The sequence below is a fragment of the Bos mutus genome, chromosome 26 (assembly GCF_027580195.1).
Source record: "Bos mutus isolate GX-2022 chromosome 26, NWIPB_WYAK_1.1, whole genome shotgun sequence".
In the NCBI taxonomy this organism is placed as follows: Eukaryota; Metazoa; Chordata; class Mammalia; order Artiodactyla; family Bovidae; genus Bos; species Bos mutus.
In genome coordinates, this window is record NC_091642.1 from 35,248,091 (window position 1) to 35,275,890 (window position 27,800).

Sequence of the window (27,800 nt, forward strand, 5' to 3'; positions counted from 1 at the left end):
AATATAGATGTTACAGAGTATGAAGAACAGCAGATACATTTCTGTAGTGAAATTACACAATAAATGAAGAGAGGTCAGAGCAGGCACTCTCAAAAAAGATGATGGGAAGCAGGTGAACAATGCCGCAGATGAGAGGGAGTTGAAGACAACATCACTGAAGAAACGAGAGGATCTAACATTCCTCACACAGGAATGAAACAGAGCTGGTAAAAAGGTGGCACAGAAAGTAAGCCATTGACAACTGGGGTGGTGTCGAGGTCCTTTGGGTCAACCACAGATTTCAAGGTAAAGTTTTGTAAAATTGTGGTCAGGAATAAAAACAGCTCCATGCGGGCCAGGCCCTCTCCCACACAAATCCGTTTCCCTGGAAGCAACAAACACAGAGGGTACATACTCCTTGAACTCTGTCTTTCTGGCTGTCAGAAAAGAGACTATGTAGTAGCCATTTGATGAATGTTTGAATGGATGGATGGAATGGCTGGATAGACAGATGGGAAAAGGGTGAACACATATGCTATCCACCTAACATCTTATCATAATAAATATCATTCCTTCAAGAAATATTTACTGACTATTCCAAACACTTCATTAAATTATTCATGCATTATAACTGCAATTTCATATTTTCAAATTTCTACCCATCTTTTTCTAGAAAGCCACGTATACTGGCTGTATTTTCTGATCCTAGTCTAGTAGTCCCACATGTTTCTTTTCATTCTTCACAGCCTCTGTTCTCTGCTCTAAGTATACCTACTCTTCATCAAACTCCAACACACCTTTAAGTTTCAAGTTTTATAACACACATTTTTTTTTTTTTTTGGCTAAGATGTAGTTCTCTGGTATTTTCAGTTCCCAGCTCAAGTTTTATTTCTAAATGGAAAGAACTGGGTCACCTCTCCAAAGTTTCAGTAATCTAGCCCAATAATGAGGATGTTTCATGGGGATGGAAAGAGCATAGTTATTGGGCTGCTACCCCTCATCATGGACAAAGAGCATTTCTACCAGCCCCAGGGTAGGTACTTTGTAACTCCCAACTGATCCTTAGAAGGTATCCTGTCCTCTAAAGTACTGAATGGAGAAAAAAAAAAAATTACCTGTTGAGAAAGCCATGAAATGGTCACTCTTCCTAAAGTTGCCACTCTCATCCAGAAAGTGGCCAGGGTCAAACACCTCTGGGTTGGGAAATTCTTTGTCATCATATAGCACAGAAGTCAGTGATGTTAATATACCTGTGCCCTGGAAAGAACAGATGAAGATAAACTGAACTATGAAAAAGTCACAGAGCTGGAAGAACTGCCTCAAATCATTTAGTCCAATCTTGTGATCAATAATGAAGAATCCTCAGACCAAAGAAGGGCAGTGACATTTTGAGGAAGAAAGAACAAGTTATAAAGAAGAATACATTTAAGACTAGTGGCAATGATGCTGCTAAGTGAACAGCCTCTGAAATACTAGGTACATGGATTCTGGGGTGCCAGACCTTATGAACCATTCTGCTTATCACATTTGGACAGTGGTATCTGACCACACCAGCTGCTTTACTTTATTTATTTTTTGAAATTTAATTAATTTATTTTACTTTACAATATTGTATTGGTTTTCCCATACATTGCCATACATTTTTGCCATACATTGACTTGAATCTGCCATGAGTGTACATGTGTTCCCCATCCTGAACCCCCTTCCCACCTGCCTCCCAATACCATCCCTCTGGGTCACCCCAGTGCACCAGCCCCGAGAATCCTGTATCATGCATCAAACCTGGACTGGCGATTCGTTTCACATATGATATTTTACATGTTTCGATACCATTCTCCCGTATCATCCCACCCTCGCCCTCTCCCACAGAGTCCAAAAGACTATTCAATACATCTGTGTCTCTTTTGCTGTCTCACATACAGGGTTATCATTACCTTCTTTCTAAATTCCATATATATGCGTTAGTATACTGTATTGGTGTTTTTCTTTCTGGCTTACTTCACTCTGTATAATAGGCTCCAGTTTCATTCACCTCATTAGAACCGATTCAAATGTATTCTTTTTAATGGTTGATTAATATTCCATTGTGTATATGTACCACAGCTTTCTTATCCATTCATCTGCTGATGGACATCTAGGTTGCTTCTAAGTGCTGGCTATTATAAACAATGCTGAGATGAACATTGGGGCACAAGTGTCTCTTTCGATTTCTAACACCATACACAAAAATAAACTCAAAATGGATTAAAGATCTAAATGTAAGACCAGAAACTATTAAACTCCTAGAGGAAAACATATAGCAAAACACTCTCTGACATAAAACACAGTAGGATTCTCTATGACACATCTCCCAGAATACTGGAAATAAAAGCAAAAATATACAAATGGGACTGAATTAAAATTAAAAGTTTCTGCACAACAAAAGAAACTATAAGTAAGGTGAAAAGACAGCCTTCAGAATGGGGGAAAATAATAGCAAATGAAGCAACTGACAAAGAATTAACCTCAAAAATATACAAGAAACTCCTGAAGCTCAATTCCAGAAAAATTAATGACCCAATCAAACAGTGGGCCAAAGAACTAAACAGACATTTCTCCAAAGAAGACATACAGATGGCTAACAAATACATGAAAAGGTGCTCAACATCACTCATTATCAGAGAAATGCAAATCAAAACCACTATGAGGTACCATTTCACACCAGTCAGAATGGCTGCGATCCAAAAGTCTACAAGCAATAAATGCTGGAGAGGGTGTGGAGAAAAGGGAACCCTCTTACACTGTTGGTGGGAATGCAAACTAGTACAGCCACTATGGAGAACAGTGTGGAGATTCCTTAAAGAACTGGAAATAGAACTGCCATATGACCCAGCAATCCCACTGCTGGACATACACACTGAGGAAACCAGAAGGGAAAGAGACACGTGTACCCCAATGTTCATCGCAGCACTGTCTATAATAGCCAGCACTTGGAAGCAACCTAGGTGTCCATCAGCAGACGAATGGATAAGAAAGCTGTGGTACATATACACAATGGAGTATTATTCAGCCATTAAAAAGAATACATTTGAATCAGTTCTAATGAGGTGAATGAAACTGGAGCCTATTACACAGAGTGAAGTAAGCCAGAAAGAAAAACACCAATACAGTATACTAACACATATATATGGAATTTAGAAAGATTGTAACAATAACCCTGTATGCAAGACAGCAAAAGACACACAGATGTATAGAACAGTCTTTTGGACTCTGTGGGAGAGGGCAAGGGTGGGATGATATGGAAGAATGGCATTGAAACATGTATTATATCATATGTGAAACGAATCGCCAGTCCAGGTTCGATGCATGATACAGGATGCTTGGGGCTGGTGCACTGGGATGACCCAGAGGGATGGTATGGGAGGGAGGTGGGAGGGGAGGTCAGGATGGGGAACACGTGCACACCTGTGGCGGATTCATGCTGATGTATGGCAAAACCAATACAATATTGTAAAGTAATAAGCCTCCAATTAAAATAAATAAATTTATATTAAAAAAAAGAAAATTAGGACATTTTAAGTATAACTTGTACATTAAATAATATTATTGTTTCAGGGATAAGTCCTGTGCACAAATGGTATTATTCCTCTGCGTCCAATAATCACTGTTATTGAGGTATGCATACTGAAGTAGGGAGCTTTTGATGGATAGTTGGATATGGATAGATAAGCATTTATTAATGGAAGAAATTTTCACATATTGCCATATAGTGAAGTCATTCTGTTTTATAAATAATTTAACTTGAATTCTGTATTAAGTAAAAGATCCTGTTACGGTCTATTGAATATGTTGTCCATGCTCCTGCTCAGTCATGTCCGACTCTTTTTGACCCCATGGACTGTAGCCCACCAGCCTCCACTGTCCATGGGATTTTTCAGGCAAGAATACTGGAATGGGTTGCCATTTCCTTCTCCAGGAGATCTTCCTGAGTCAGGGATTGAAATGGTATCTCCTGCATCTCCTGTATTGGCAGGTGAATTCTTTTATCACTGAGCCCAGGGAAACTTCCCTAATCTGATTTAAAAAAAAATCTAACAAAATATACATAAAACATTATTCCTAATAGTGAGATGTTAACTTCCACTTTCTTTCATATCAGAGATGATACAAGGATGACATGAAGAAATTAACCCAGATAGCAGGATAATGTATATGGAAATTGCTATTAACTAGAGACATTTTCAAAATTACATTAAATTTAGCAAGGTTGTTACATATAAGGTCATCAAAATGATAAAATCAATTATATTTTGATCTTCCACATAAAATGGAAAATGCATTTTAAAATGCTTATAACAACAACAATAACCACCTTGGCAAGACAAAAAAATACGTAAACCACTGCCTGAAAAAATTATTGAAAAAATTAAAGAAAGCCCTTTAAAATAGAAAGACTATATCATATCCAATAAATGAAAAATTCAATGTGTCATGATATTAAGTCTTTCCAAACTGATCTAGCATGTCACTCTGATAAAAAAAATCCCAGCAGAGTGTTCTGGTAAATCAACAAATTGATACTAATGTTCATTTGGAAATGTGGACAGCTGTTGTTAGCCCAACAACATAAAAGAAGCAGAACAAATTTGGAAGTCTTGCACTGCTACCTGTCAAAATCCATTATAAAGCTTTATAGACTAAACTGGAAACAACACACAACCCATCAATCCACAACACACATGGCTATTTTTACTCTCTCACCTTGTGTTCATCAAGGGTTGCACCCATACTGTGTAAATGAGAACTTCAAGACCAATGAGGTCAGTAAAAGAAACCAATCCTACCTTTGGGATGAGGTAGTTTCTGAATTTAATGTCACAGGTCACCTCATGGGGCAGGTTGGTGGGGACCAGGTCAATGTATCTCTGGATCTCGTGAACCACAGCATCTGTGTAGGGCATGTGGCTCTTGTCCTGCATGCAGGGGCTCCGGTGTCTGCCAATGACACGGTCAATCTCTTCCTGGACCTTAGCTGAAAGGAAGGTAAGGAAGACTGATGGAGAAAGAGGAAAATTCACACCACATTCCATACCAATTCAGGGATGCATGAGCACTATGATGGTGTCCCAGTATCATTATACACAAAAACTGTATGACCATAAGTAGAACTAAACATAGAGAGATAATGGGCCATAATACAGACACATAAAAGTCTCTTACAAGCCTGGCTTAAGCATCTATCAGTTCAGTTCAGTTCAGTTCAGTCGCTCAGCCGTGTCCAGTTCTTTGCGACCCCATGAATTGCAGCACGTCAGGCATTCCTGTCCACCACCAAGCCCCGGAGTTCACTCAAACTCATGTCCATCGAGTTGGGGATGCCGTACAGCCATCTCATCCTCTGTCATTCCTTTCTCCTCCTGCCCCCAATCCCTCCCAGCATCAGAGTCTTTTCCAATGAGTCAACTCTTCGCATGAGGTGGCCAAAGTACTGGAGTTTCAGTTTTAGCATCAGTCCTTCCAAAGAACACCCAGGACTGAACTCCTTTAGAATGGACTGGTTGGATCTCCTTGCAGTCCAAGGGACTCTCAAGAGTCTTCTCCAACACCACAGCTCAAAGCATCAATTTTTTGGTGCTCAGCTTTCTTCACAGTCCAACTCTCACATCTATGCATGACCACTGGAAAAACCATAGCCTTGACTAGATGGACTTTATTGGCGAATTTATGTCTCTGCTTTTGAATATGCTATCTAGGTTGGTCATAACTTTCCTTCCAAGGAGTACGTGTCTTTCAATTTCATGGCTGCAGTCACCATCTGCAGTGATTTTGGAGCCCAAAAGAGTGAAGTCTGACACTGTTTCTACTGTTTCCCCATCTATTTGCCGTGAAGTGATGGGACTGGATGCCATGATCTTAGTTTTCTGAATGTCGAGCTTTAAGCCAACTTTTTCACTCTCCTCTTTCACTTTCATCAAGAGGCTTTTTAGTTCCTCTTCACTTTCTGCCATAAGGGTGGTATCATCTGCATTTCTGAGGTTATTGATATTTATCCCAGCAGTCTTGAGTCCAGCTTGTGCTTCTTCCAGCCCAGCATTTCTCATGATGTACTCTGCATAGAAGTTAAATAAGCAGGGTGACAATATACAGCCTTGACGTACTCCTTTCCCTATTTGGAACCAGTCTGTTGTTCCAAGTCCAGTTCTAACTGTTGCTTCCTGACCTGCATATAGGTTTCTCAAGAGGCAGGTCAGGTGGTCTGGTATTTCCATCTCTTTCAGAATTTTCCACCGTTTCTTGTGATCCACATAGTCAAAGGCTTTGGCATAGTCAATAAAGCAGAAATAGATGTTTTTCTGGAACTCTCTTGCTTTTTTCATGATCCAGTGGATGTTGGCAATTTGATCTCTGGTTCCTCTGCCTTTTCTAAATCCAGCTTGAACATCTGGAAGCTCATGGTTCACGTATTGCTGAAGCCTGGCTTGGAGAATTTTGAGCATTACTTTACTAGCGTGTGAGATGAGTGCAATTGTGCAGTAGTTTGAGTATTCTTTGGCATTGCCTTTCTTTGGGATTGGAATGAAAACTGACCTTTTCCAGTCCTGTGGCCACTGCTAAGTTTTCCAAATTTGCTGGCACATTGAGTGCAGCACTTTCACAGCATCATCTTTCAGGATTTGAAATAGCTGAACTGAAATTCCATCACCTCCACTAGCTTTGTTCGTAATGATGCTTTCTAAGGCCCACTTGACTTTACATTCCAGGATGTCAGACTCTAGGTGAGTGATCACACCATCGTGATTATCTTGGTCATGAACATCTTTTTTTATACAGTTCTTCTGTATATTCTTGTCACCTCTTCTTAATATCTTCTGCTTCTGCTTGGTTCATACGATTTCTGTCCTTTATCGAGCCCATCTTTGCATGAAATGTTCCCTTGGTATCTCTAATTTTCTTGAAGAGATCTCTAGTCTTTCCCATTCTGTTGTTTTCCCTATTTTTTTGCATTGATCGTTGAGGAAGGCTTTCTTATCTCTCCTTGCTATTCTTTGGAACTCTGCATTCAGATGTTTATATCTTTACTTTTCTCCTTTGCTTTTCACTTCTCTTCTTCTCACAGCTATTTGTAAGGCCTCCTCAGACAGCCATTTTGCTTTTTTGCATTTCTTTTCCATGCGGATGGTCTTGATCCCTGTCTCCTGTACAAGGTCACGAGCCTCCGTCCATAGTTCATAAGGCACTCTATCTATCAGATCTAGTCTCTTAAATCTATTTTTCACTTCCACTGTATAATCATAAGGGATTTGATTTAGGTCACACTTGAACGGTCTAGTGGTTTTCCCTACTTTCTTCAGTTTAAGTCTGAATTTGGCACATCTTTCTATGTTAGCATACATGATAAAGCAAAGAGAAATGATGAAATGTTTCAAATATAAACAGAATATAAAGTCAAGAAATTATAGTCCTTAAAGAAAGAAACAAGAATCAAATATTAACTTTATATTGGAATAACATAGGTTGAAAAGTTAAATTATAAAACATATGTTTTGTGTATTTGTGTATTATGCATGTGCAATTTGCAATGGTACTCAGGTCATTCTCCAGCTGTCAAATGCCACCACTTTCAGCATTCTAGCAGTTTCTTCTGAAATTCATGTCCTTTTTCTTAATAATGACTATTTTTATTTCTCACTCACAGATTGTTAAACAATATCTGACATCTTGGTATGAGAGTTGAGAATTTACATCTCCATCCTTCCTCATACAAAATCACACACACACCACACACACATACACATCCCCTTAATCTATTTCCCCAATATATTTACACCACAATTTTTGATGGAGAATATTCATTGTACCATCATTCTACAATGCTCTCTGGTAAGACAATTATGATCATGCTTCATATCTGTTACTTTCTTAGACTTAACCACATGTCTTTATTTCAATTCATAAAATTCTCTACCCTGATTCAATTATTTCCAAATGCTTAGGTAGATGTTCAAATTATTCAGAAGCCACAAGTAGTCTATCACCTCTGTTTTGTTCTTAGTATCTCCTCAAATACCTGCTTTATTCATATAACCCATTTAGAAATGGATATTTTCCAGGCCTGCTGTCTAGCAACAACATTGACACTTTCACTCTCCTTCATGAGATTTCCAAATCCCTGGAGCCCATGACCTTCCTCTGACATTACTTAAGGCATGTGGATGAGAAAGGGGAAAGAGTGGGTAAAAATTTTGTTAAACATACAAGTCTGAAAATACCCTTTTAAAAATTAATACCCAGTTTGATAGTTGCCCTTGAATTATGATGTTGTTGTGAACTCTTTTATCTATGACCTGCTACATCTCTCTGAATGTTTTTGTGATTTTTCTCTTTTATCCAGGTATTCTGAAATTTTATGACCCTGTGTCTTGGGGTGGATGTTCTTATTTCATTCACTCTGTGGGACATGTTGAGAGAATTTTCTATCTACATAGCAAAACTTGGAAGTCTTTTCTCCAGAGTGCTCACTCTCTGGAGTTTTCCTCTAACTGCTGAATTTCAGGAAGCAGGATGGGAAAGGAGCTAAGAACCTCTGAATTCAAGAAGTGGATTCTTCCCTAACCTTTCCTCTAAGCTGTGACCTCACTCTTTACCCCTGTCTCTGCCCAGTGTCCTAAGTAGGGCCTCTTAGATTCCCTTTCTCTAGACAGTAAACCTCTTTCATCCTATTGAAGAAACAGAGTTACCTGATGAAAGGAGTTATCAAAGACTTGTGGTTGGGAGAGTTTCCTTTATCAACCTATGTCTTCCTCTATCTTTTTTGAAACTAGGTACTTCCAAACATAACCTTAAGGACTGTAAGAACATAAATGACTTCTTGTTTGATGACACCACTCTAATGGCAGAAAGTGAAGAGGAACTGAAGAGCCTTTTGATGAGAGTGAAAGAGGAGAGTGAAATGCTGGCTTAAAACTCAACATTCAAAAAACTAAGATCATGGCATCTGGTCCCATCACTTTATGGCAGTGATTAGATAGCATTGCTGACTCAATGGACATGAATTTGAGCAAACTCCAGGAGACAGGGAAAGACAGGGGACTCTGGAATGCTGAAGTTCATGGGGTCATAAAGAGTTGAATACGACTTAGCCACTGAACAACAACCACAATATTATACCGTTTCCTCTTCTGACATTTAGGCTATAACTTCATCCTCTCTATTGACTTCATTGTCAACCCTCAATATGCTCTCTGTGTTTCAGAAATTTGTTGAATATTTGTTGGCTGCTTCCTGACTCCGGCTTAGAAAGGCTAATTCTCATAGGTTATAGGTGATAATCATTTCAGTGGTATTCTGACAATAAACAAGAAAATGTGTGCTTCTAAACATAACGATAGCCTTTAAAAGTTAATTTCTAACAAAAAGTTCTTTTTGAAAGATAAAATTCTTGACCCCTTAAAATGTGTATTTTGGCAACAACCATTTTTCTGGAAACAAACTTATGGATTAATACAATTTCTTTACATACATATCTTAAGCTAATTTATTGTCAATCTAACTTTTTAGAGGTCTTCCTAGATTGTTTAAATTGCATCAGGCAGCCTCACCAAATTTCTATGATTTCCAATCTGTTTAATAAGGAGAGCTTCCAGTGTCCCAACCCTGGTTTCTTTCTTTCTTTCTTTGATTTTTGGCCACTCTGTCCATAGCATGTGGGATCTTAGTTTCCTGACCTGGGTTTGAATTAATACTCCCTGCACTGGAGATTCAGTTGTAACCACTAGACCACTGGGGAAGTTCTTGGACCATGGTTCTAGAACACTGTATTTTCAGAATGTGGGGACATCAGAGTGGTCTTTCCATAATTGAAACCAATATGCAGCTCTAGGCCAATTCATGCTGGCTGTGCTTGCTACACATGACCTCCCATGAAATTCTGATGTTTAATATCTTCACAAATTATATAAAGATGTCACATTACTATCCCTTCATTAAATCTGGGGGGGGAATTAAGCTGCTCAGTCTGAGATTTAGGTAATTCTCTGAGAGAAACAAGGTGGAATACATTCAAGTGTCTTTCTATCATCTCTTCTGAGGTCACCCTGCCCACCATATTATTATACCTGTGATCTCTGGGTGTTTCAGCAGGAGGAGGAGCCCATATCTCAGTGTTGTGCTCGTCGTCTCTGTCCCAGCCGCAAACAAATCCAATACAGTGTGTGCCAAGTTTTCAACTGTATACTCCAGTTCTTGATTGTGCTTTTCCTAGGAATGATTTAATTAAAAAGTTACAAAGCATACAAAAAAGGAGGAAGTATGGACCAGTAATAGCAAAAATAATAAGTTGACACAAATCATTTCTGAGGAAATCCAGATATGGACTTACTAAACAAAAACTTTAAGATACATGTCTTTAATATGCTTAAATAGCTAATGAAAATCATCAAGAACTAAATAAAATATTGAAAAGATATTGAAAATAATGAAAAGTGTATGAATAAGTATAGAATAACAAGAAAGGTACTATAAAAATAAAAAAAAACAGAATTTTGGAGCTAGAAATCACACTACCTGAACATTTTTAAATTTACCAGAGAGTTTGAACAGTAGACTATGGGAAATCCGAGAAAGAAACAGCAAATCTGAAGCAGAATAAAAATTTCCAGTGTGATTATCAGAAAGAAAAAGGAATAAAGAAAAATAAATAGAACCTAAGGACCCATGGCACTCAATCAATTGTACTAACTAACATCCACTTTATGAGATCCCAGAAAAGAGTTAGGGAAGGAACAGAAAATAAGTATTTGAATAAGAATGACTGAAAACTTCCAACATTTTGTGAAGTACATGAATCTAGAAATCCAAAAAGCTAAACAAACTCCAAGAGGAATGAAACCAAATAGACTCACTTTGAGGCATATTTTAATCAGACTGTCAAAAGCCAAAGCAAAAGAGAGAACGTTCAAAACATCAAGAGAATAGTAACTTATCATGTACAAAGGATCATCATTAGGATAACAGCTCATTTTTTCCACAGACACTGTAGAGGCCAAATATCAATGGAAAGATATATTTAAAATCTCAAGTGTAAATATGTCAACCAAGAATTTTGCATTTGGCAAAACCATCCCTCCATAAATTACGAGACATAAGACATCCCCAAATTAAAAGCTAAGGGGTTCCAGTTAACAAAACCAAAGGACAAGATGATAATTCAAAGCCAGATTGACAAAGTTCCTTGTTAAAAATAACTATGTAGGTAAATGGAAAAGCAAAAGCTACTGTATTCTAATTTAAAAGCCTCATTTCATTTCCCATATTATTTAAAAGAAAAAAACATGAAACAATCATTATAAGTATATGATTCTAGGCACAAAATATAAAGATGTGATTTTGTGACACCAATGAAATAAAGGGGGGATGAAGCTGGATGGGAGCAGAGTTAATGTACATGATTTGAAGCTATTGAGAAATCAGTTCATACTGAATTGTTATGAATTTAGAATGTTAACAGTAATCTCTTTTATAAGTACTAAGAAATTAGTTTTAAAACACAAAAAAAATTTGGATGGAATTTTAAAAACGTACATTAGGAAAAGATCAAACAAAACTAAGGCTATATTGAAGGAACTAAGAAACAAAAATTATGAAATACATTAGAGCAAAAAATTATAGGGCAGAAATAAATTCTTCAATGTGAATAATAAATCAATTGAAACTCATGGTTTAAGATAGATATTGAAAGAATAAGATTTTAAATTGTTTATCTAAATATTCCACTACATATTCATAATATATCTATACAAATATAGAATATAATTTAGCCATTTAAAAAAAAGGAAATCCTGATATCTGTGACAACATGGATGGGCCTTGAAGTTGTGCTAAGTGAAATAAATGAGACACAGAAAGACAAGTTACCATATGATCAAATTCATATGTGAAATATTTTAAAAGCTTGGTCTTATAAATAGAGAGGATACATTGGTGGCTGCAAGGGTTGGGAGGAGAGATCAAAATGAATGAAGGGAATAAAAGGTGCAATAAGTCCAGTTATAAAATAAATAAGTCCTGGTGATGTAATAAACAGCATGATGACTATCAGATCAGATCAGATCAGTCGCTCAGTCGTGTCCGACTCTTTGCGACCCCATGAATCGCAGCACGCCAGGCCTCCCTGTCCATCACCAACTCCCGGAGTTCACTCAGACTCACGTCCATTGAGTCAGTGATGCCATCCAGCCATCTCATCCTCTGTCGTCCCCTTCTCCTCTTGTCCCCAATCCCTCCCAGCATCAGAGTCTTTTCCAATGAGTCAACTCTTCGCATGAGGTGGCCAAAGTACTGGAGTTTCAGCTTGAGCATCATTCCTTCCAAAGAAATCCCAGAGCTGATCTCCTTCACAATGGACTGGTTGGATCTCCTTGCAGTCCAAGGGACTCTCAAGAGTCTTCTCCAACACCACAGTTCAAAAGCATCAATTCTTTGGTGCTCAGCCTTCTTCACAGTCCAACTCTCACATCCATACATGACCACTGGAAAAATCATAGCCTTGACTAGACGAACCTTTGTTGGCAAAGTAATGTCTCTGCTTTTCAATATGCTATCTAGGTTGGTCATAACTTTCCTTCCAAGGAGCAAACATCTTTTAATTTCATGGCTGCAGTCACCATCTGCAGTGATTTTGGAGCCCAGAAAAATAAAGTCTGACACTGTTTCCATTGTTTCCCCATCTATTTCCCATGAAGTGATGGGACAGGATGCCATGATCTTCATTTTCTGAATGTTGGGCTTTAAGCCAACTTTTTCACTCTCCACTTGCACTTTCATCAAGAGGCTTTTGAATTCCTCTTCACTTTCTGCCATAAGGGTGGTGTCATCTGTATATCTGAGGTTATTGATATTTCTCCCGGCAATCTTGATTCCAGCTTGTGTTTCTTCCAGTCCAGCGTTTCTCATGATGTACTCTACATAGAAGTTAAATAAGCAGGGTGACAATATACAACCTTGACGTACTCCTTTTCCTATTTGGAACCAGTCTGATGACTATAGTTAATGACATATTCCCTATTTCAATTGCTAAGAGAGCAAATCCTAAGATTCACAAGAAAAAATCCGTAACTATGTGTGATAATTAATGTTAATTATATATATTGTAGTAATCATTTTTAATATATGCATATATTGAATCATTATGTGACACTATAATCTAATAACTAATATGTTATATGTCAACTATTCTCAACAAAAAACCTTGTATGTGGTACAAGATATTGTACATTTGAGATGCCAAAACACAAATACATTAAATGAGAAAGAGGAAAGGAGATTTTGCAAATTATGAGTCCATTCTGAAGGAGATCAGCCCTGGGATTTCTTTGGAAGGAATGATGCTAAAGCTGAAACTCCAGTACTTTGGCCACCTCATGTGAAGAGTTGACTCATTGGAAAAGACTCTGATGCTGGGAGGGATTGGGGCCAGGAGGAGAAGGGGATGGCAGAGGATGAGATGGCTGGATGGCATCACTGACTTGATGGATGTGAGTCTGAGTGAACTTCAGGTGTTGGTGATGGACAGGGAGGCCTGGCATGCTGTGATTCACGGGGTCGCAAAGAGTCAGACACGACTGAGTGACTGATCTGATCTGATCTGATCTGAAATAAAGCAAGACTGGAAATTTTTTATCAAAAATAGTTTAAAGGGACCAAATAAGAATGGGATGTTTTATACTGGACTAAGAAAGGTGAATTCATCAAGTCATATAATTATAAACACATATTCATCAAGCAACAGAGCCCCCAAAATATATGAAGCAAACATTTATAGAATTGAAAGGATAAATGGAGAGTTCTACAATAAGAGTGGGAGGTTTCAAAACTCAGCTTTCAATAATTTATAGCATACCTAGACAAAAGATCAATGAGTAAATATATAAGACTTGAACAACCCTAGAGTCAATTATTCTCACAGATATATAAAGAATACTCCACTCAATAAGAGCAGAATGCACAGTCTTCTCCTGTGTATATAACTTTTTATGTTATATGCACTTATGTTATATGCACTTCTCAAGTGTACATATAACTTTTTCCACAGTAAACTATATGTTAGGTCATAAACAATTCTTGACAAATTGAAAAAGATAAAAATGATACAAACTATCTTCTCTGACCACAATAAAATGAGGCTAGAAATAAAAAACAGGATGAAAATGTATGAATGCATAAACAGAGAAAAATAAATCTGATATCTCCACATGTAAAGACCCTGGAAGTTTCAACTCCATTCCTAATAACAAGTGAAAAGCTGAACAGACTAAAATCAACAATTCTTTTAAGACTCCTAAGAGAGTTGAGCACAAAGGGAAAATCACTGTCCCCTAAATTGGAGAGGTTGGCAGGGCGATACAGGGAGTCAGACTTACCAAAGAAGAGTGCACGAATGGAAATCACAATGAAATTCAGTGGTAGGGTAGGAAAATCTGAATAATATTTGAGAAATTGCTAAAAGCTCAGTGTGGAAAACTCTGAGAGAAGGAGGACTCCACAGGATGACTGAGTCATCCAGGAGCTACCATAATTTTTGAAATTTATTCTAGGAGCTTGACCAAATTCTGACAGTACAACTGGAGAAAAATCCCCTCATGTTTCCAGCAGAGGAAGGGCAAAAGGAAAAAAATAATTAAATGAAGTATAGCTTATTTTTAAAACTGTGCTAGTTTTAGGTATACAGCAGAGGATATACACTTTTTTGGATTCTTTTCCATTATAGGTTATTACAAGATATTGAATACAGTCCCTTGTGTTTTACAGTAATTATCTATTTTATATATAGTAGTTTTAATAATATTAATAAGATTAATAGTAGTATCTATTAATCCCATACTCCCATTTAATCACCCCCTTCCCTTTATTACCTAACCGTAAGTTTGTTTACTCTGTCTGAGTCTGTTTCTGTTTTATAAATAAGTTAAATATATATATATATATATATATATATATATATATATATATATATATTTAGATTCCACATATAAGTGATATATAATATTTGTCTTTGTCTTGCTTCACTTAGTATGATAATCTCTAGGCCCATCCATATTGCTCAAATGGCATTATTTAATTCATTTTTAATGGCTGAGTAATATTCCATTGAATATATATATATACCACATCCTCTTTATCCATTCATCTGTTGATGATTACTTAGGTTGCTTTCATGTCTTGGCTACTGTAAATAGTGCTACTATGAACACTGGGGTTCATAACATCAAATTATAGTTTTCTCTGGATGCATACCTAAGAGTGGGATTGCTGATCATATGAGAACTCTATTAATAGTTTTTAAAGGAACCTTCATACTGTTCTCCATAATGGCAGCACCAATTTACATTCACACCAATAGTGTAGGAGGGTTCCCTTTATTTCACATCCTCTCTACCATTTACGGCATGCATGCCTAGTTACTCATTCGTGTCCAGCTCTTTTTGATTCCATGGACTACAGCCTGACAGACTCTTCTGTCCATGGAATTATCCAGCACGAATACTGGAGTGGGTTGCCACTTCCTTCTCCAGAAAATCTTCCTGACCTGGGATCAAACCCTAGATCTCCTGTGGCTTCTGCACTGGCAGGCAGATTCTTCACCATTGAGCCATATTTGTAGACTTTCTGATGATGGCCACTCTGACCAGTGTGAAGTGACACCTCATTGTAGTTTTTATTTGTATTTCTCTAGTAATTTGCACTTCCCTTATGGCTCAGATGGTAAAGAATCCAACTGCAGTGTGAGAGACCTGGGTTCAATCCCTGGGTTGGGAAGAGCCCCTGGAGGAGGGCATGACAACGCATTCCAGTATTCTTGCCTGGAAAATTCCATGGATAGAGAAGCCTGGTGGGTTGCCAACTCCAGTCCATGGAGTTGCAAAGAGTCAGACACAACTGAGTGACTGAGCATGCATGCATGCATATATGTAAGCATATAATACCCAAAATATCCATTTTTACTTTATTTTTGTAATACCAAAATATCAAAGCTCAACAACAAAGACAAGGAACCTAATTTTAAAGGGGTAAAGGACTTAAATAACAATATTTCTCCAAAGAAGAAATAAAAATGGGTAATGACACATGAAATATATTCTATATCGTTGTTCGTTGAGGAAATGCAAACTAAAGCCACAAAGAGAGATCACTTCACATTAACCAGACTAGCATTAATAACTACAAGAAACTAGAAAATAAATAATGGTGACTATGTGGGAAAATAAGAATGCTTTACATTGCTGGTAGGAATATAAATGCTTCAGTCACCATGGGAAAGTCTGGCTATTTCTAAAAATGTCAGACTTAAAATTACCATAGGCCTCATAGATTTCACTCCTAGGAATATACTCAACATAAATGAAAATATGTCCATGAGGAAATTTGTACACAAATTTTTGTGGCAACAATGTTCATTAAGACCCAAAGGGAAACACCAACAATGTCCACAAATACATAAATGTATAAAAAGTCATGGTACTTATATTAAAATGGAATATCATGCAGCCATACAAGACAGTAACAAATACTGGTATACACTATAACTTAGATAAGAATCCAAAACATACTAGATGAAGCCAAAAACAAAAGGGGCAATGCTATGAGTTTTTTTATATGCTATATTCATGCATGCATGCTAAGTCGTTTCAGTCGTGTCAGACTCTTTGTGACTCCATGGACTGTGGCCTGCTAAGCTCCACTATCCATGGGATTCTCCAGGCAAGAATACTGGAGGGGGTTGCCATGCCCTCCTCCAAAGGATATTTCCAACCCAGGGATTGAACTCTTGTCTCTTATGTCTCCTGCACTGTCAGGAGGGTTCTTTACCACTAGCACCACCTGAGTAGTCCCATACTATATTCATAACAAGCAAATCCATAGACATAAAGCAGAAAACAGGATAACACATGATGGGGTGGAGGGAATGGAGAGTGATCATTTAATGGATATGGTATGTTTCTGGAGAGCGATAGGAAAGTTTTGAAATAAGAGAACTAGTGATTACACAACATTTTGAGTGCAAGTTTATACAACTAAATCATATACTTTAAAATGGTGAATTGCATGTTATATGAATTTCACCTATATTTTAAAATGATGTTGCTCCATAAGTCGATCAACAGATTTCCTGCAATCCCTATAAAAATCACTAATTTCTTTGCCTAAATTGACTAGTTTATCCTATAATTAACCTGAAAATTCAAAGCATTCAGAATAGCCAAAACACTTTTTAAAATTAACAACAAAATTAGAGTTCTCACATTTCTCAACTTCATAAGTAATTACAAAACTAATAATTAAGATGACCAGATGATATGCTACCAGTATAAGGACTGACATTTAGATTAATGGAATAGATGTCAGGTTACACAAATAATCTAGGGCTTCCCTTGCAACTCAGTCAGTAAAGAATCTGCCTGCAGTGCAGGAGACCCGGGTTCAATCCTTAGTTAGGAAGATCCTCTGGAGAAGGAAATGGCAACCCACTCCAGTATCCTCGCCTGGAAAATCTCATGGACAGAGGAGCCTGGTGGGCTGCAGTCCACGGGGTCGCAAAGAGTCGGGCCCGACTGAGCAGCTAACACTTACTTACTTACTTACACAAATAAAGGGTCAAATTTTGAGTGCACTAATCTTTGACAAGGGTGCCAAGAAGGAAAAAGTGTGTCTTTTCAACACATGGTATATAATTCATGCCCACAGACATATAATTCCAGCTCCATATCTATACCAATTCATTTTTACTTCACACTCAAAGTGCTCTCTCTCTCTTCCATCCACCTACTCTTTTTCATCACAGGCCTATGTATACTGTATATAATATATACAGTATTCACCATCTAAAATTCCTTCCCCTGTCCTTCAATGCAAATATATTAAGATTTATTTCCAACCACTTGGTATGCAGGAAGCCCAGCTAGATTAAGCCATTCTTTTCCATTCCCTCATACAGTGTGTGCAATGATCATGTTCAACTTCATATTATTCCATGATATTTTGTGTTTTTTAACTTGTTTATAATTGTTTCCATTTCATCAGAGGTGTCATTCTGTACTTCTGTAGGAAGATTACTAGTAGGTGAAGAGTAGAATCAATATATTCAACTAATTTAACAATTAAACATTGTATCTTCCATAATGCGTACTATAGATTTGGACATACATCACGTACTTAAAATGTTTGTCAACATTGCTGGCCAAACCACTGAAACATCGCTGGTAAATTCAACAGCCCTAAAAATGCACAAGCAATCAAATAATCGAGCTGTCATTAACATTTTACCTGTTCCATCTTGGTCAGGAAACAATCAATAAAGTCCCGAGGGTTGTTCATGTCCAGGGATGCTTGGTGTTCCCTTGTTTTCTCCAAAACATAACTTTTCATACAAGCATAATTTTCAAAGAATTTTTTATGTTTCCCTGGGACATAATCAATGAGAGCAGGGAAAGAACTGCAGAGCTAGAAAAAAAAAAAAAGTTCATTAAAAGAAACACTTAATGAAGATTCAAATATTGGCATACCAAGTCCTGGTTAGAAAATGTATTTTAATATTAAAATAATATGATCACTATATAGATGGGACTTTTTAACTTCACAAATACATAGTTTTCTATGCTGATAGATGTATTTCAGGAGAAAATTATAACCAGGGATCAATGATGGTATTCATCTCCTATACTCATACATCATGTTTACAGTACAAAGGCATCTTTGTATCAATTCTTTCATTTTCTGCATTAATTCTCCCCACAATTATGTAATAAGAGATAGCACGAAACACAATGATTCACCTTTTATAGATGACATCAGACTGGGAGTTTAGGTAATCTGATATAGAAAACAAGCTGATCCCTGATATCTCTTTTTCTGTTTAGTAGCATCAACCATAAAATTGGTATTTTAGGACTAAAAGGGTCCTAAAGATACCATGAAACACAACTCAACATTTTATGGATGAAGTAACTGGAAACCAGAGCAATTAAGTGACCTCTGTACGGTCACACCATTGTCTTTTAGGCAGGGGGCAGAACATTTAGCTCAGCACAGGGTACACCAGTGATGTTGGTTTGTGGTTCCTACACTAAAAAATAATCATTTTGTCATCCTCAAAGCAATTATTTTGTCAGTTAAGATACCAACTGAAGCATCAAACTCTCCTATCATATTCAGTGTCCTGTGGGAGCCCCTTGAAGGAAATACTGTCTTTCTTCCCAAACAGATATTTCTGTCAGCTAACATGCTGAAGAATCCATGAGTAGAGATTGGGTAACAAGACTTGTGGGCAATGGAAGCCTTTCCAGTAGGACCTTGAAGTCCTACTTCTGTGGTCACGCTTTGGGGAAATTACCAAGTAGTTTACAGAAATTGGTCTTTGGATCTTGCTGGAAAAACCACTGAACAGAGTCAATGGGACTGAATTGCAGTTCTGTATTCTGGGCATGTATTTTCCTGTCTATCATTAAAGGCTCTGCCGTCGTCCCCAGATGAGTATGCCATGATGCTAAGCTCTGGGCAGGAGTGTGCTGTTCACATTCACCTCATAGCTTGGTGCCCAGAGAGATCTGGATCTCATGGAGAAAACAGCCAAAATGATTTCTTGAGAAGAAAGGACTTTGGCCTCACCTGAATCCATGGAGAGCCCAGAATTCTGGCGTTTTCATTCAGTCTTTCCATTAGATCTAGAAAAATCTGATCTTTATAATCAAAACGATTCTGGAAAATAATGGAGCAGATCACATTGCAGGGAGCACAGCCCAGGATGAAAGTAGGATCACAGGGCAACCCTAAAGAATAACAAACAATTTAAACACACCATTAAAACATATGCAAGAGACACTTGGTGTTTGAGATAACAGGTAAAGGTAATTTTAGAAACTCTAAAGTGATATCTCATCAACAAATTCCTTTAAAAATAAATATTCAGCATGCATAAAATCAACACATCACTTTACCTTAACCTGAGTAGGATATTTCAGCACAGCTAGTTAAATAATGGGCTTTTACAAATATTAAATTCACTCCCACCTTTACTTGTACCCTTTTCACTCAAGGTGCCTGTTAATTTGAAGGGAAAATGACAAGAACATTTAAAGAGGCCATTTTGTATGATTTAATAATGAAAGTTATCAATGTTGAATATCATCTGTCTGAAAATTAAACACGACAGAAAGAAAGAAAATAGTTAGGGAACTCAAAATGAATAGCTGAAAAACTCATGTGCAGAATCAGGGAGGAAAAGCTAAAGTGAGAAAGAGAGACTACAGTTGAATTCATGCATTTGAAAAAATAAATGTAATAAAACACAAAGTACCCATGCTATATGAGAAGAAAAACTAAGGTACAAGTGAACAATTAACCAATTATTATAAATTGGATTTTTGTCTAAAGTAATATAAAATGTAAAACCCCCAGATAAGTGAAACAAAAGGGTAATTTGATGAGTGGAATTCCCTTAATTTTGTTTCCATGTTTAAAATTTCTTCTTTTTTAAGAATTAATGTCCCTCATTTATCATGGTCATTAAAATTAATATATTTGGAATAAATACTGTAGAGGATGTGGAGAAAAGGAAACACTCCTATACTGTTGGTGGGAATGTAAATCGATGGAACCACTATAGAGAACTGTATGGAGGTTCCTTAAAAAACTAAAAATAGAGCTACCATATGATTCAGCAATCCCACTCCTGGGCGTATATTCAGAAAAGATAAAAACTCTAATTCAAAAAGATACGTGCATCCCGATTTCATGGCAGCACTATTTATAATAGCCAAGACAGGGAAACTGGAGAAGGCGATGGCAACCCACTCCAGTATTAGTGCCTGAAGAATCCCATGCAAAGAGGAGCCGGGTGGGCTACCATCCGTGAGGTCACAAAGGGTCGAACACGGCTGAAGTGACTTGGCACAAGACATGAAAACAACCTAAATGTCCATCGACAGATGCATGGATACCGAAGATGTGAAACACACACACACGTAATGAATATTGCTGCTGTTGTTTAGTCTCTAAGTCATGTCTGATTCTTTGTGACCCCAGGACTATAGTCTGCCAGGCCCCTCTGTCCATGGGATTTCCCAGGCAAGAATACTGGAGTGGGTTTCCATTTCCTTCTCCAGGAGATCTTTCCAGTCCAAGGATTGAACCCACATCTCCTGCATTGGCTGGCAGATTCTTAACCACTAATGCCATCAAGGAAGCCCCCCAAAATATTACTCAGTCATTAAAATAAAGAAATAATGCCATTTTCAGCATTATGAAATTATTATATTGGTGAAGTAAGCCAGACAAAGATAATTATCATATGATATTGCTTATGGTATGTGAACTGAGAACTTCTAGATGTACCATCTCCGTTTAGAAAAGGCAGAGAAATGAGATATCAAATTGCCAACATCTGTTGTATTATTTGCAACAGACTTTCAGAAAAACATCTACTTCTGCCTCACTGACTACACTAAAGCCTTGACTGTGTGGATCACAACAAACTGTGGAAAATTTTCAAGAGATGGGAATACCAAACCACCTTACCTGCCTCCCAAGAAATCTGCATGCAGGTCAAGAAGCAACAGTTAGAACCAGACATGGAACAACAGACTGGTTTTAATTGGAAAAGGAGTATGTCAAGGCTGTACATTGTCACCCTGCTTATTTATCTTATATGCAAAGTACATCATGTGAAATGCCAGGCTGGATGAAGCACAAGCTGGAATCAAGATGCCAGGAGAAATATCAATCAATCCAGTTCAGGTCAGTTGCTCAGTCCTGCCCTGATCCTCTGTGACTCCATGGGCTGCAGCATGCCAGGCTTCCCTGTCCATCACCAACTCTGGGAGTTTGCTCAAAGTCACCTCCATCAGGTCAGTGATGCCCTCCCACCATTTCATCCTCTGTTGTCCCCGTCTCTTCCTTTCGTCAATCTTTCCCATCATCAGGGTCTTTCCAAAGAGTCAGTTCTTCACATCAGATGACTAAAGTATCAGAGCTTTAGCATGAGTGCTTCCAATGAATACTCAGGACTGACTTCCTTTAGCATTGACTGGTTTGATCTTCTTGCTGTCCAAGGGACTTTCAAGAGTCTTCTCCAACACCACAGTTCAAAATCATCAGTTCTTCGTCACTCAGCTTTCTTTGTGGTACAACTCTCTTACATCACTAGTAGTGATCTTACATCACTACTGGAAAAACCATAGCTGTGACTATCTGGACCTTTGTTGGCAAAATGAGGTCTCTGCTTTTTAATATGCTGTCTAGGTTGGTCATAACTTTTCTTCCAAGGAGCAAGCATCTTTTAATTTCATGGCTGCAGTCACCATCTGCAGTGATTTTGGAGCCCAAGAAAATAAAGCCTGTCATTGTTTCCACTGTTTCCCAATCTATTTGCCATGAAGTGATGGGGTGGGGGGAAATGCCATGGTATTCGTTTTTTTTAATGTTGAGTTTTAAGCCAGCTTTTTCATGCTCCTCTTTCACTTTCATCAAGAGACTCTTAGTTCTTCTTTGCTTTCTGCCATAAGGGTAGTGTCATCTGCATATCTGAGGTTATTGATATGTTTACCGAAAAGGTGACTTCTACCTATTAACTTTAGGCTGCCTAAAGTTATCCTGAGCCAACAGCTTCCTCTAAACATACCCTGTGACACAGCTCTGCCCACAAGAGGGACAAGACCCAGCTGCACCCACCAATGAGCAGGTTTCAGTCCCACCCACCAGGAAGCCTGCACAGCTCCAAGACCAATCTCACCCCCCTAGGGGCAGACATCAGAAACTAGAAGAACTACAATCCTGCAGCCTGTGGAACAGAGACCACAAACACAGAAGTTTAGACAAAACGAGATGGCAGAGAAATATATTGCAGACTGTACATTTGTTACTAAAATCCAAAAAAGATGGGGCAAAATTTGCAAACTGAAAACAGAACCAAATTCTACTTGGAGAAGACAAAATAAACAGGTGTTGCTAAGGTCAAAATTTCATTAAATAAATATTTTATGACTTGGTTCCAAATACGAAAAGGAGTACATCAAGACTGTATATTGTTACCCTGCTTATTTAATGTATATGCAGAATACATCATGAGAAATGCTGGGCTGGAGGAAGCCCAAGCTGGAATCAAGATTGCTGGGAGAAATATCAATAACCTCAGATATGCAGGTGACACCACTCTTATGGCAGAAAATGAAGAAGAACTAAAGAGCCTCTTGATGAAAGTGAAAGAGGAGAGTGAAAAAGTTGGCTTAAAGCTCAACATTCAGAAAAATAAGATCACGGCATCTGGTCCCATCACTTCATGGCAAATAGATGGGGAAATAGTGGAAACAGTGGCAGAATTTATTTTCTGGGGCTCCAAAATCACTGCAGATGGTGATTGCAGCCATGAAATTAAAAGACGCTTACTCCTTGGAAGGAAAGTTATGACCAACCTAGACAGCATATTCAAAAGCAGAGACATTACTTTGTCAACAAAGGTCCGTCTAGTCAAGGCTATGGTTTTTCCAGTAGTCATGTATGGATGTGAGAGTTGAACTATAAAGAAAGCTGAGCACAGAAGAATTGATGCTTTTGAACTGTGGTGTTGGAGAAGACTCTTGAGCGTCCCTTGGACTGCAAGAAGATCCAACCAGTCCATCCTAAAGGAAATCAGTCCTGGGTGTTCATTGGAAGAACTGATGTTGAAGCTGAAACTCCAATACTTTGGCCACCTGATGCAAAGAGCTGACTCATTTGAAAAGACCCAGATGCTGGGAAAGATTGAGGGCAAGAGGAGAAGGGGATGACAGAGGATAAGATGGTTGGATGTCATCACCAACTCAATGGACTTGGGTTTGGGTGGACTCTGGGAGTTGGTCATGGACAGGAAGGCCTGGTGTGCTGTGGTTCAAGGGGTCGCAAAGAGTCAGACACGAATAAAAGACTGAACTCAACTGAACTGACTTGGTATATATGTGTTTTAACAGAAGTAAGATGTAGCATATATTTATTCAAAATATATAAATTGGTACAATTAGTATTGAATAACAAGAAATAATGAATGCTGATACTTTTTAAAGAGTGCTGTCACTGAGGAAACCAGAATTGAAAGAGACACGTGTACCCCAATGTTCATCGCAGCACTGTTTATAATAGCCAGGACATGGAAGCAACCTAGATGTCCATCAGCAGATGAATGGATAAGAAAGCTGTGGTACATATACACAATGGAGTATTATTCAGCCATTAAAAAGAATACATTTGAATCAGTTCTAATGAGGTGGATGAAACTGGAGCCTATTATACAGAGTGAAGTAAGCCAGAAAGAAAAACACCAATACAGTATACTAATGCATATATATGGAATTTAGAAAGATGGTAATAACCCTGTATACGAGACAGCAAAAGACACACTGATGTATAGAACAGTCTTTTGGACTCTGTGGGAGAAGGAGAGGGTGGGATGATTTGGGAGAATGGCACTGAAATATGTATAATATCATATATGAAACGAGTCGCCAGTCCAGGTTCGATGCACGATACTGGATGCTTGGGGCTGGTGCACTGGGACGACCCAGAGGGATGGTATGGGGAGGGAGGAGGGTTCAGGATGGGGAACACATGTATACCTGTGGCAGATTCATTTTTATATATGGCAAAACCGATACAATATTATAAAGTTAAATAAAATAAAATTTTTTTAAAAAGATAGTAATATAAAGAGTGCTGTCTTTACAGAGAAAGCATAATTGATGAGAATTGCACTAAGATATCCCAAGATGATTAAAACCATAGATGGTATTACTATTGGCCAGAATTGTAGGCCTGAGCCTTGGAAGTAACTCTCAAAAGTGTCTGTAAGGCTGAATATATAAATATAGTCCACTTACGTGAACACACATATTACTTGTTTCATGCCACATAATGGTCATTCCCACCCTGTCCAATTAACAAGTATTTCCTAGTAAAATATTCCGGAATAGACAACCACATTACCTCTACCCTTCTCTGTTCTTTAATATTTTTAGGAAATGACTCAAAACTATGTTTTGTGATTTCTGATTTGAAAACAAAGTTCAGGAGATAATTTGATTAAATGATCTTTATACTCACACTGCATGCATAGTCATGGGAGTATACACATAATAAGCACAGATACACAAAACCTCCTTGGCTGCCTATGCTTTATAACCCCCTCCCCCCATCTAAGGGCTAACAACCAATACTAGTATGAAAGATGAGGCTGTCCCTGAAATATTTCCAAGGATGTCACTGGAGAGAGAGAAGTCTGTTAAGGTTAGACTTAAGAGAAAATAGAATCACCCACCGTCGGTTTTTCTCAACTCCTCCACCAGGCAGCACGCTTCCTGTTGAACACGGTCCTCCATGCTCCTCTTCCCCATCCCGAAATCCCGCAGGGTCATGAGGGAGAAGCGCCGGGTCTCCTTCCATATCTTCCCATTGCTGAAAATGACTCCTACCAGCAGGGGAAACAGAAACTAGGAGCAAGTTCTAGGGAAGGAGGAGTGAGCTGACACATGGCAGCCTCAGAGAGGGAACACGATCTGCTGAGGAGCCATGGCAGACAGTTGTCAAATTTCCTTTTCCATCCTCCCCACTCCTACCATTTACCAATGCTGAACACCCACACATACACACCTACCATATCCCTTAGAAGCTCTTTGAATCACTGGGCAACTGCCTCTTCCAGAAAACTCCTCTCCCAGGTCAATCAGAGCTTCTTTCACTGCTTCATATCCATGCAAGACCACCAGGGGGTTCATGCCAAAATACAGAGTGAACACAGGGCCGTAGACTTTTGAGAGCTGGGAATGGAGATGCATGTAATAGCAAAAGAAGTCAATATGAGATACTATGTTGTGCCTGATGCAGAATGTATCATCATCCTGCTATTATGTTTTTATTCTGCCAGAGACAGCCTAATTATGTATTAAATTCAGAATTTAATGCAGAAATATGGTGGTAATTGTTATAGGTTCTACTTATGGATGACTTGAAATGCTGAGTAATGGCCCAAGTAGCTGGTACACAGGTTATCATTAATCCTCAAATCAGCACTTTCAGTGGGTTTATTTGCCCTACTATAAATAAGGAAACTAAGGTTGTGGAATTCTGTTCCATGTCCAGCACCCCAGGGCTAATATTTATAGGATTCAAATTTGAAGATCATAGTCACCCTCTGATCCTTGAGAAGCAATGTAGCAATCCTTAAGGTCCACCTTTTGGACCAACAGCCAGCTCACTGCTTCAGAATCACCCATGAAGCGGTCATTAGAATTCTGACTCTGTAGCCCTATGATGAATACTAGAAATTTATAACTTAAAAAATAAGTTCATATAACTCTAATGCCCAGCCTAGTTTGAGATCCTCTGGTATCACTAACACAGAAAGAGAGGAAGCATCATAGAGGCAGTGCCAGGACATGCAGCATCTCATGGAAGAACAACACCTTCTGTGCGGCAGCATTCACAGGATACAGATGGCAGTTTCCTGCAGAATCCAAATGAATGCTGCTGCCGCCAGTGGGACCCTAACTGATGACTTCTTTCTTTCATTCCCCCATGATCATCCTAATCCTAAGTTAATTCCTTAACACCAGGCACAATGCCCTTCTTCAGAAAAGTTCTGTTTTCCTGGTCATCTGAACAAAACACACAGCTTATATAGTAAATGATTTCAGGAAAGAAATCACTAATCTCATGCTGAAGCTGAAGCTCCAGGACTTTGTTTGGCTACCTGATGTGAAGAGCCAACTCATTAGAGAAGATTTTGATGCTGGGAAAGATTAAAGGCAGAAGAGGATGACAGAAGATGAGATGACTGGATGGCATCACTGACTCAATGGACTTGAGTTTGAGCAAGCTCTGGAGGGTGGTGAAAGACAGAGAAACCTGGCATCCTGCAGTCCATGGGGTCACAAAGAGTAGGACACAACTGAGCAACTGAACAACAATATAGTAAATGATTTCTGGAAAGAAATCACTAATCACAAAACACTTCACTTACCCTTTACTTTCAGTCCCAAATCGTAGCAAATGGCTGTGAAATAAAGAAAGGAGGCAACACTCCCAGCTTTTAAAACTTAATTATTTTGATTCTACCATACAAAGACCTAAACTCTTCTCTACTCACAAAACACATTACTTTATTCCTCTATTTATGATAATAACAGGCCTGAAAAGGCAAGAAAAATATCAAATTTACAGGGAGTAATTTGCTTCAAACTGACCTGCTTTAAGAGTGTGCTCAAAATAGTATATATTATTTTTTTAATTGGGCTTATTTTACTTACCTTTTACAAGACACTGGAGGAACATAAAACCTACTTACATTGCTTACAGATTTGCTGATGTCCTTAACATCTAATTGTAGGATATTTCCAAGAATTGGGAGAGGAGTGGGGCCCGGCGGGAGCTTCCCTTTCCCAGAGCTCTGTTTCCAGAGTGAGATAAGAAGCAGACAGCAGAGACAGAGCACCAGGACCACAGGCAGATCCATTGATGCCTTCTCTTCTTACTCGGATGACTGTGAGCCTGAAATCAAAAGCTTTTGTAACAGTCCCTGCTAATTCAACTTGGGCCTCTCTGAGGAATAAAGATACCATTCAATCACATCCATTTTGTACTCTATTCTGAATGGACTTTGGCCACTGATAAAGATAAAATTAAAGTGTCCTTTAGTCTTGTTTTCCTTCTGTTAAATGACTGTCATTTAATTGCACTGGATTGGGATCAGGTTTGCTAATTAAAAAAAAAAAAAAAAGTATTTCCATTGTGCAGCCAAGAATTAGAACCACTAAAATAAATAATTTGAT

The 27,800-nt window shown here is 38.3% G+C and overlaps 1 protein-coding gene across 2 annotated transcripts; it reads right to left on the reverse strand.

The window, feature by feature from the left end:
- On the reverse strand, nucleotides 1-27,484 carry LOC102279508 (cytochrome P450 2C9-like). 2 transcript variants are annotated; one of them, XM_014482011.2, is made up of 9 exons: nucleotides 27,317-27,484; nucleotides 25,628-25,790; nucleotides 25,292-25,441; nucleotides 19,618-19,778; nucleotides 18,277-18,453; nucleotides 10,074-10,215; nucleotides 4,803-4,990; nucleotides 1,095-1,236; nucleotides 1-364 (listed from the first exon to the last, which is right to left on the reverse strand). In XM_014482011.2, exons 1-9 carry the CDS (start codon nucleotides 27,482-27,484, stop codon nucleotides 183-185), a joined length of 1,473 nt encoding a protein of 490 aa, XP_014337497.2. In that variant the 3' UTR covers nucleotides 1-182. The 2 variants fall into 2 exon arrangements, with proteins under 2 accessions (XP_014337497.2, XP_070219621.1); XM_070363520.1 differs by lacking the exon at nucleotides 18,277-18,453.
- Nucleotides 27,485-27,800: the final 316 nt, after the last annotated feature.

Excerpts from the sequence above, each read along its gene's own strand:
- LOC102279508 (XM_014482011.2), bottom strand. The coding sequence starts at position 27,484 with ATGGATCTGCCTGTGGTCCTGGTGCTCTGTCTCTGCTGTCTGCTTCTT. Across the intron at positions 4,991-10,073 it reads GAAACACCCAGAGATCACAG|CTAAGGTCCAGGAAGAGATT; the intron begins GTATAATAATAT and ends CCTTCCTTTCAG. Across the intron at positions 1,237-4,802 it reads GAAACTACCTCATCCCAAAG|GGCACAGGTATATTAACATC; the intron begins GTAGGATTGGTT and ends TGTTCTTTCCAG.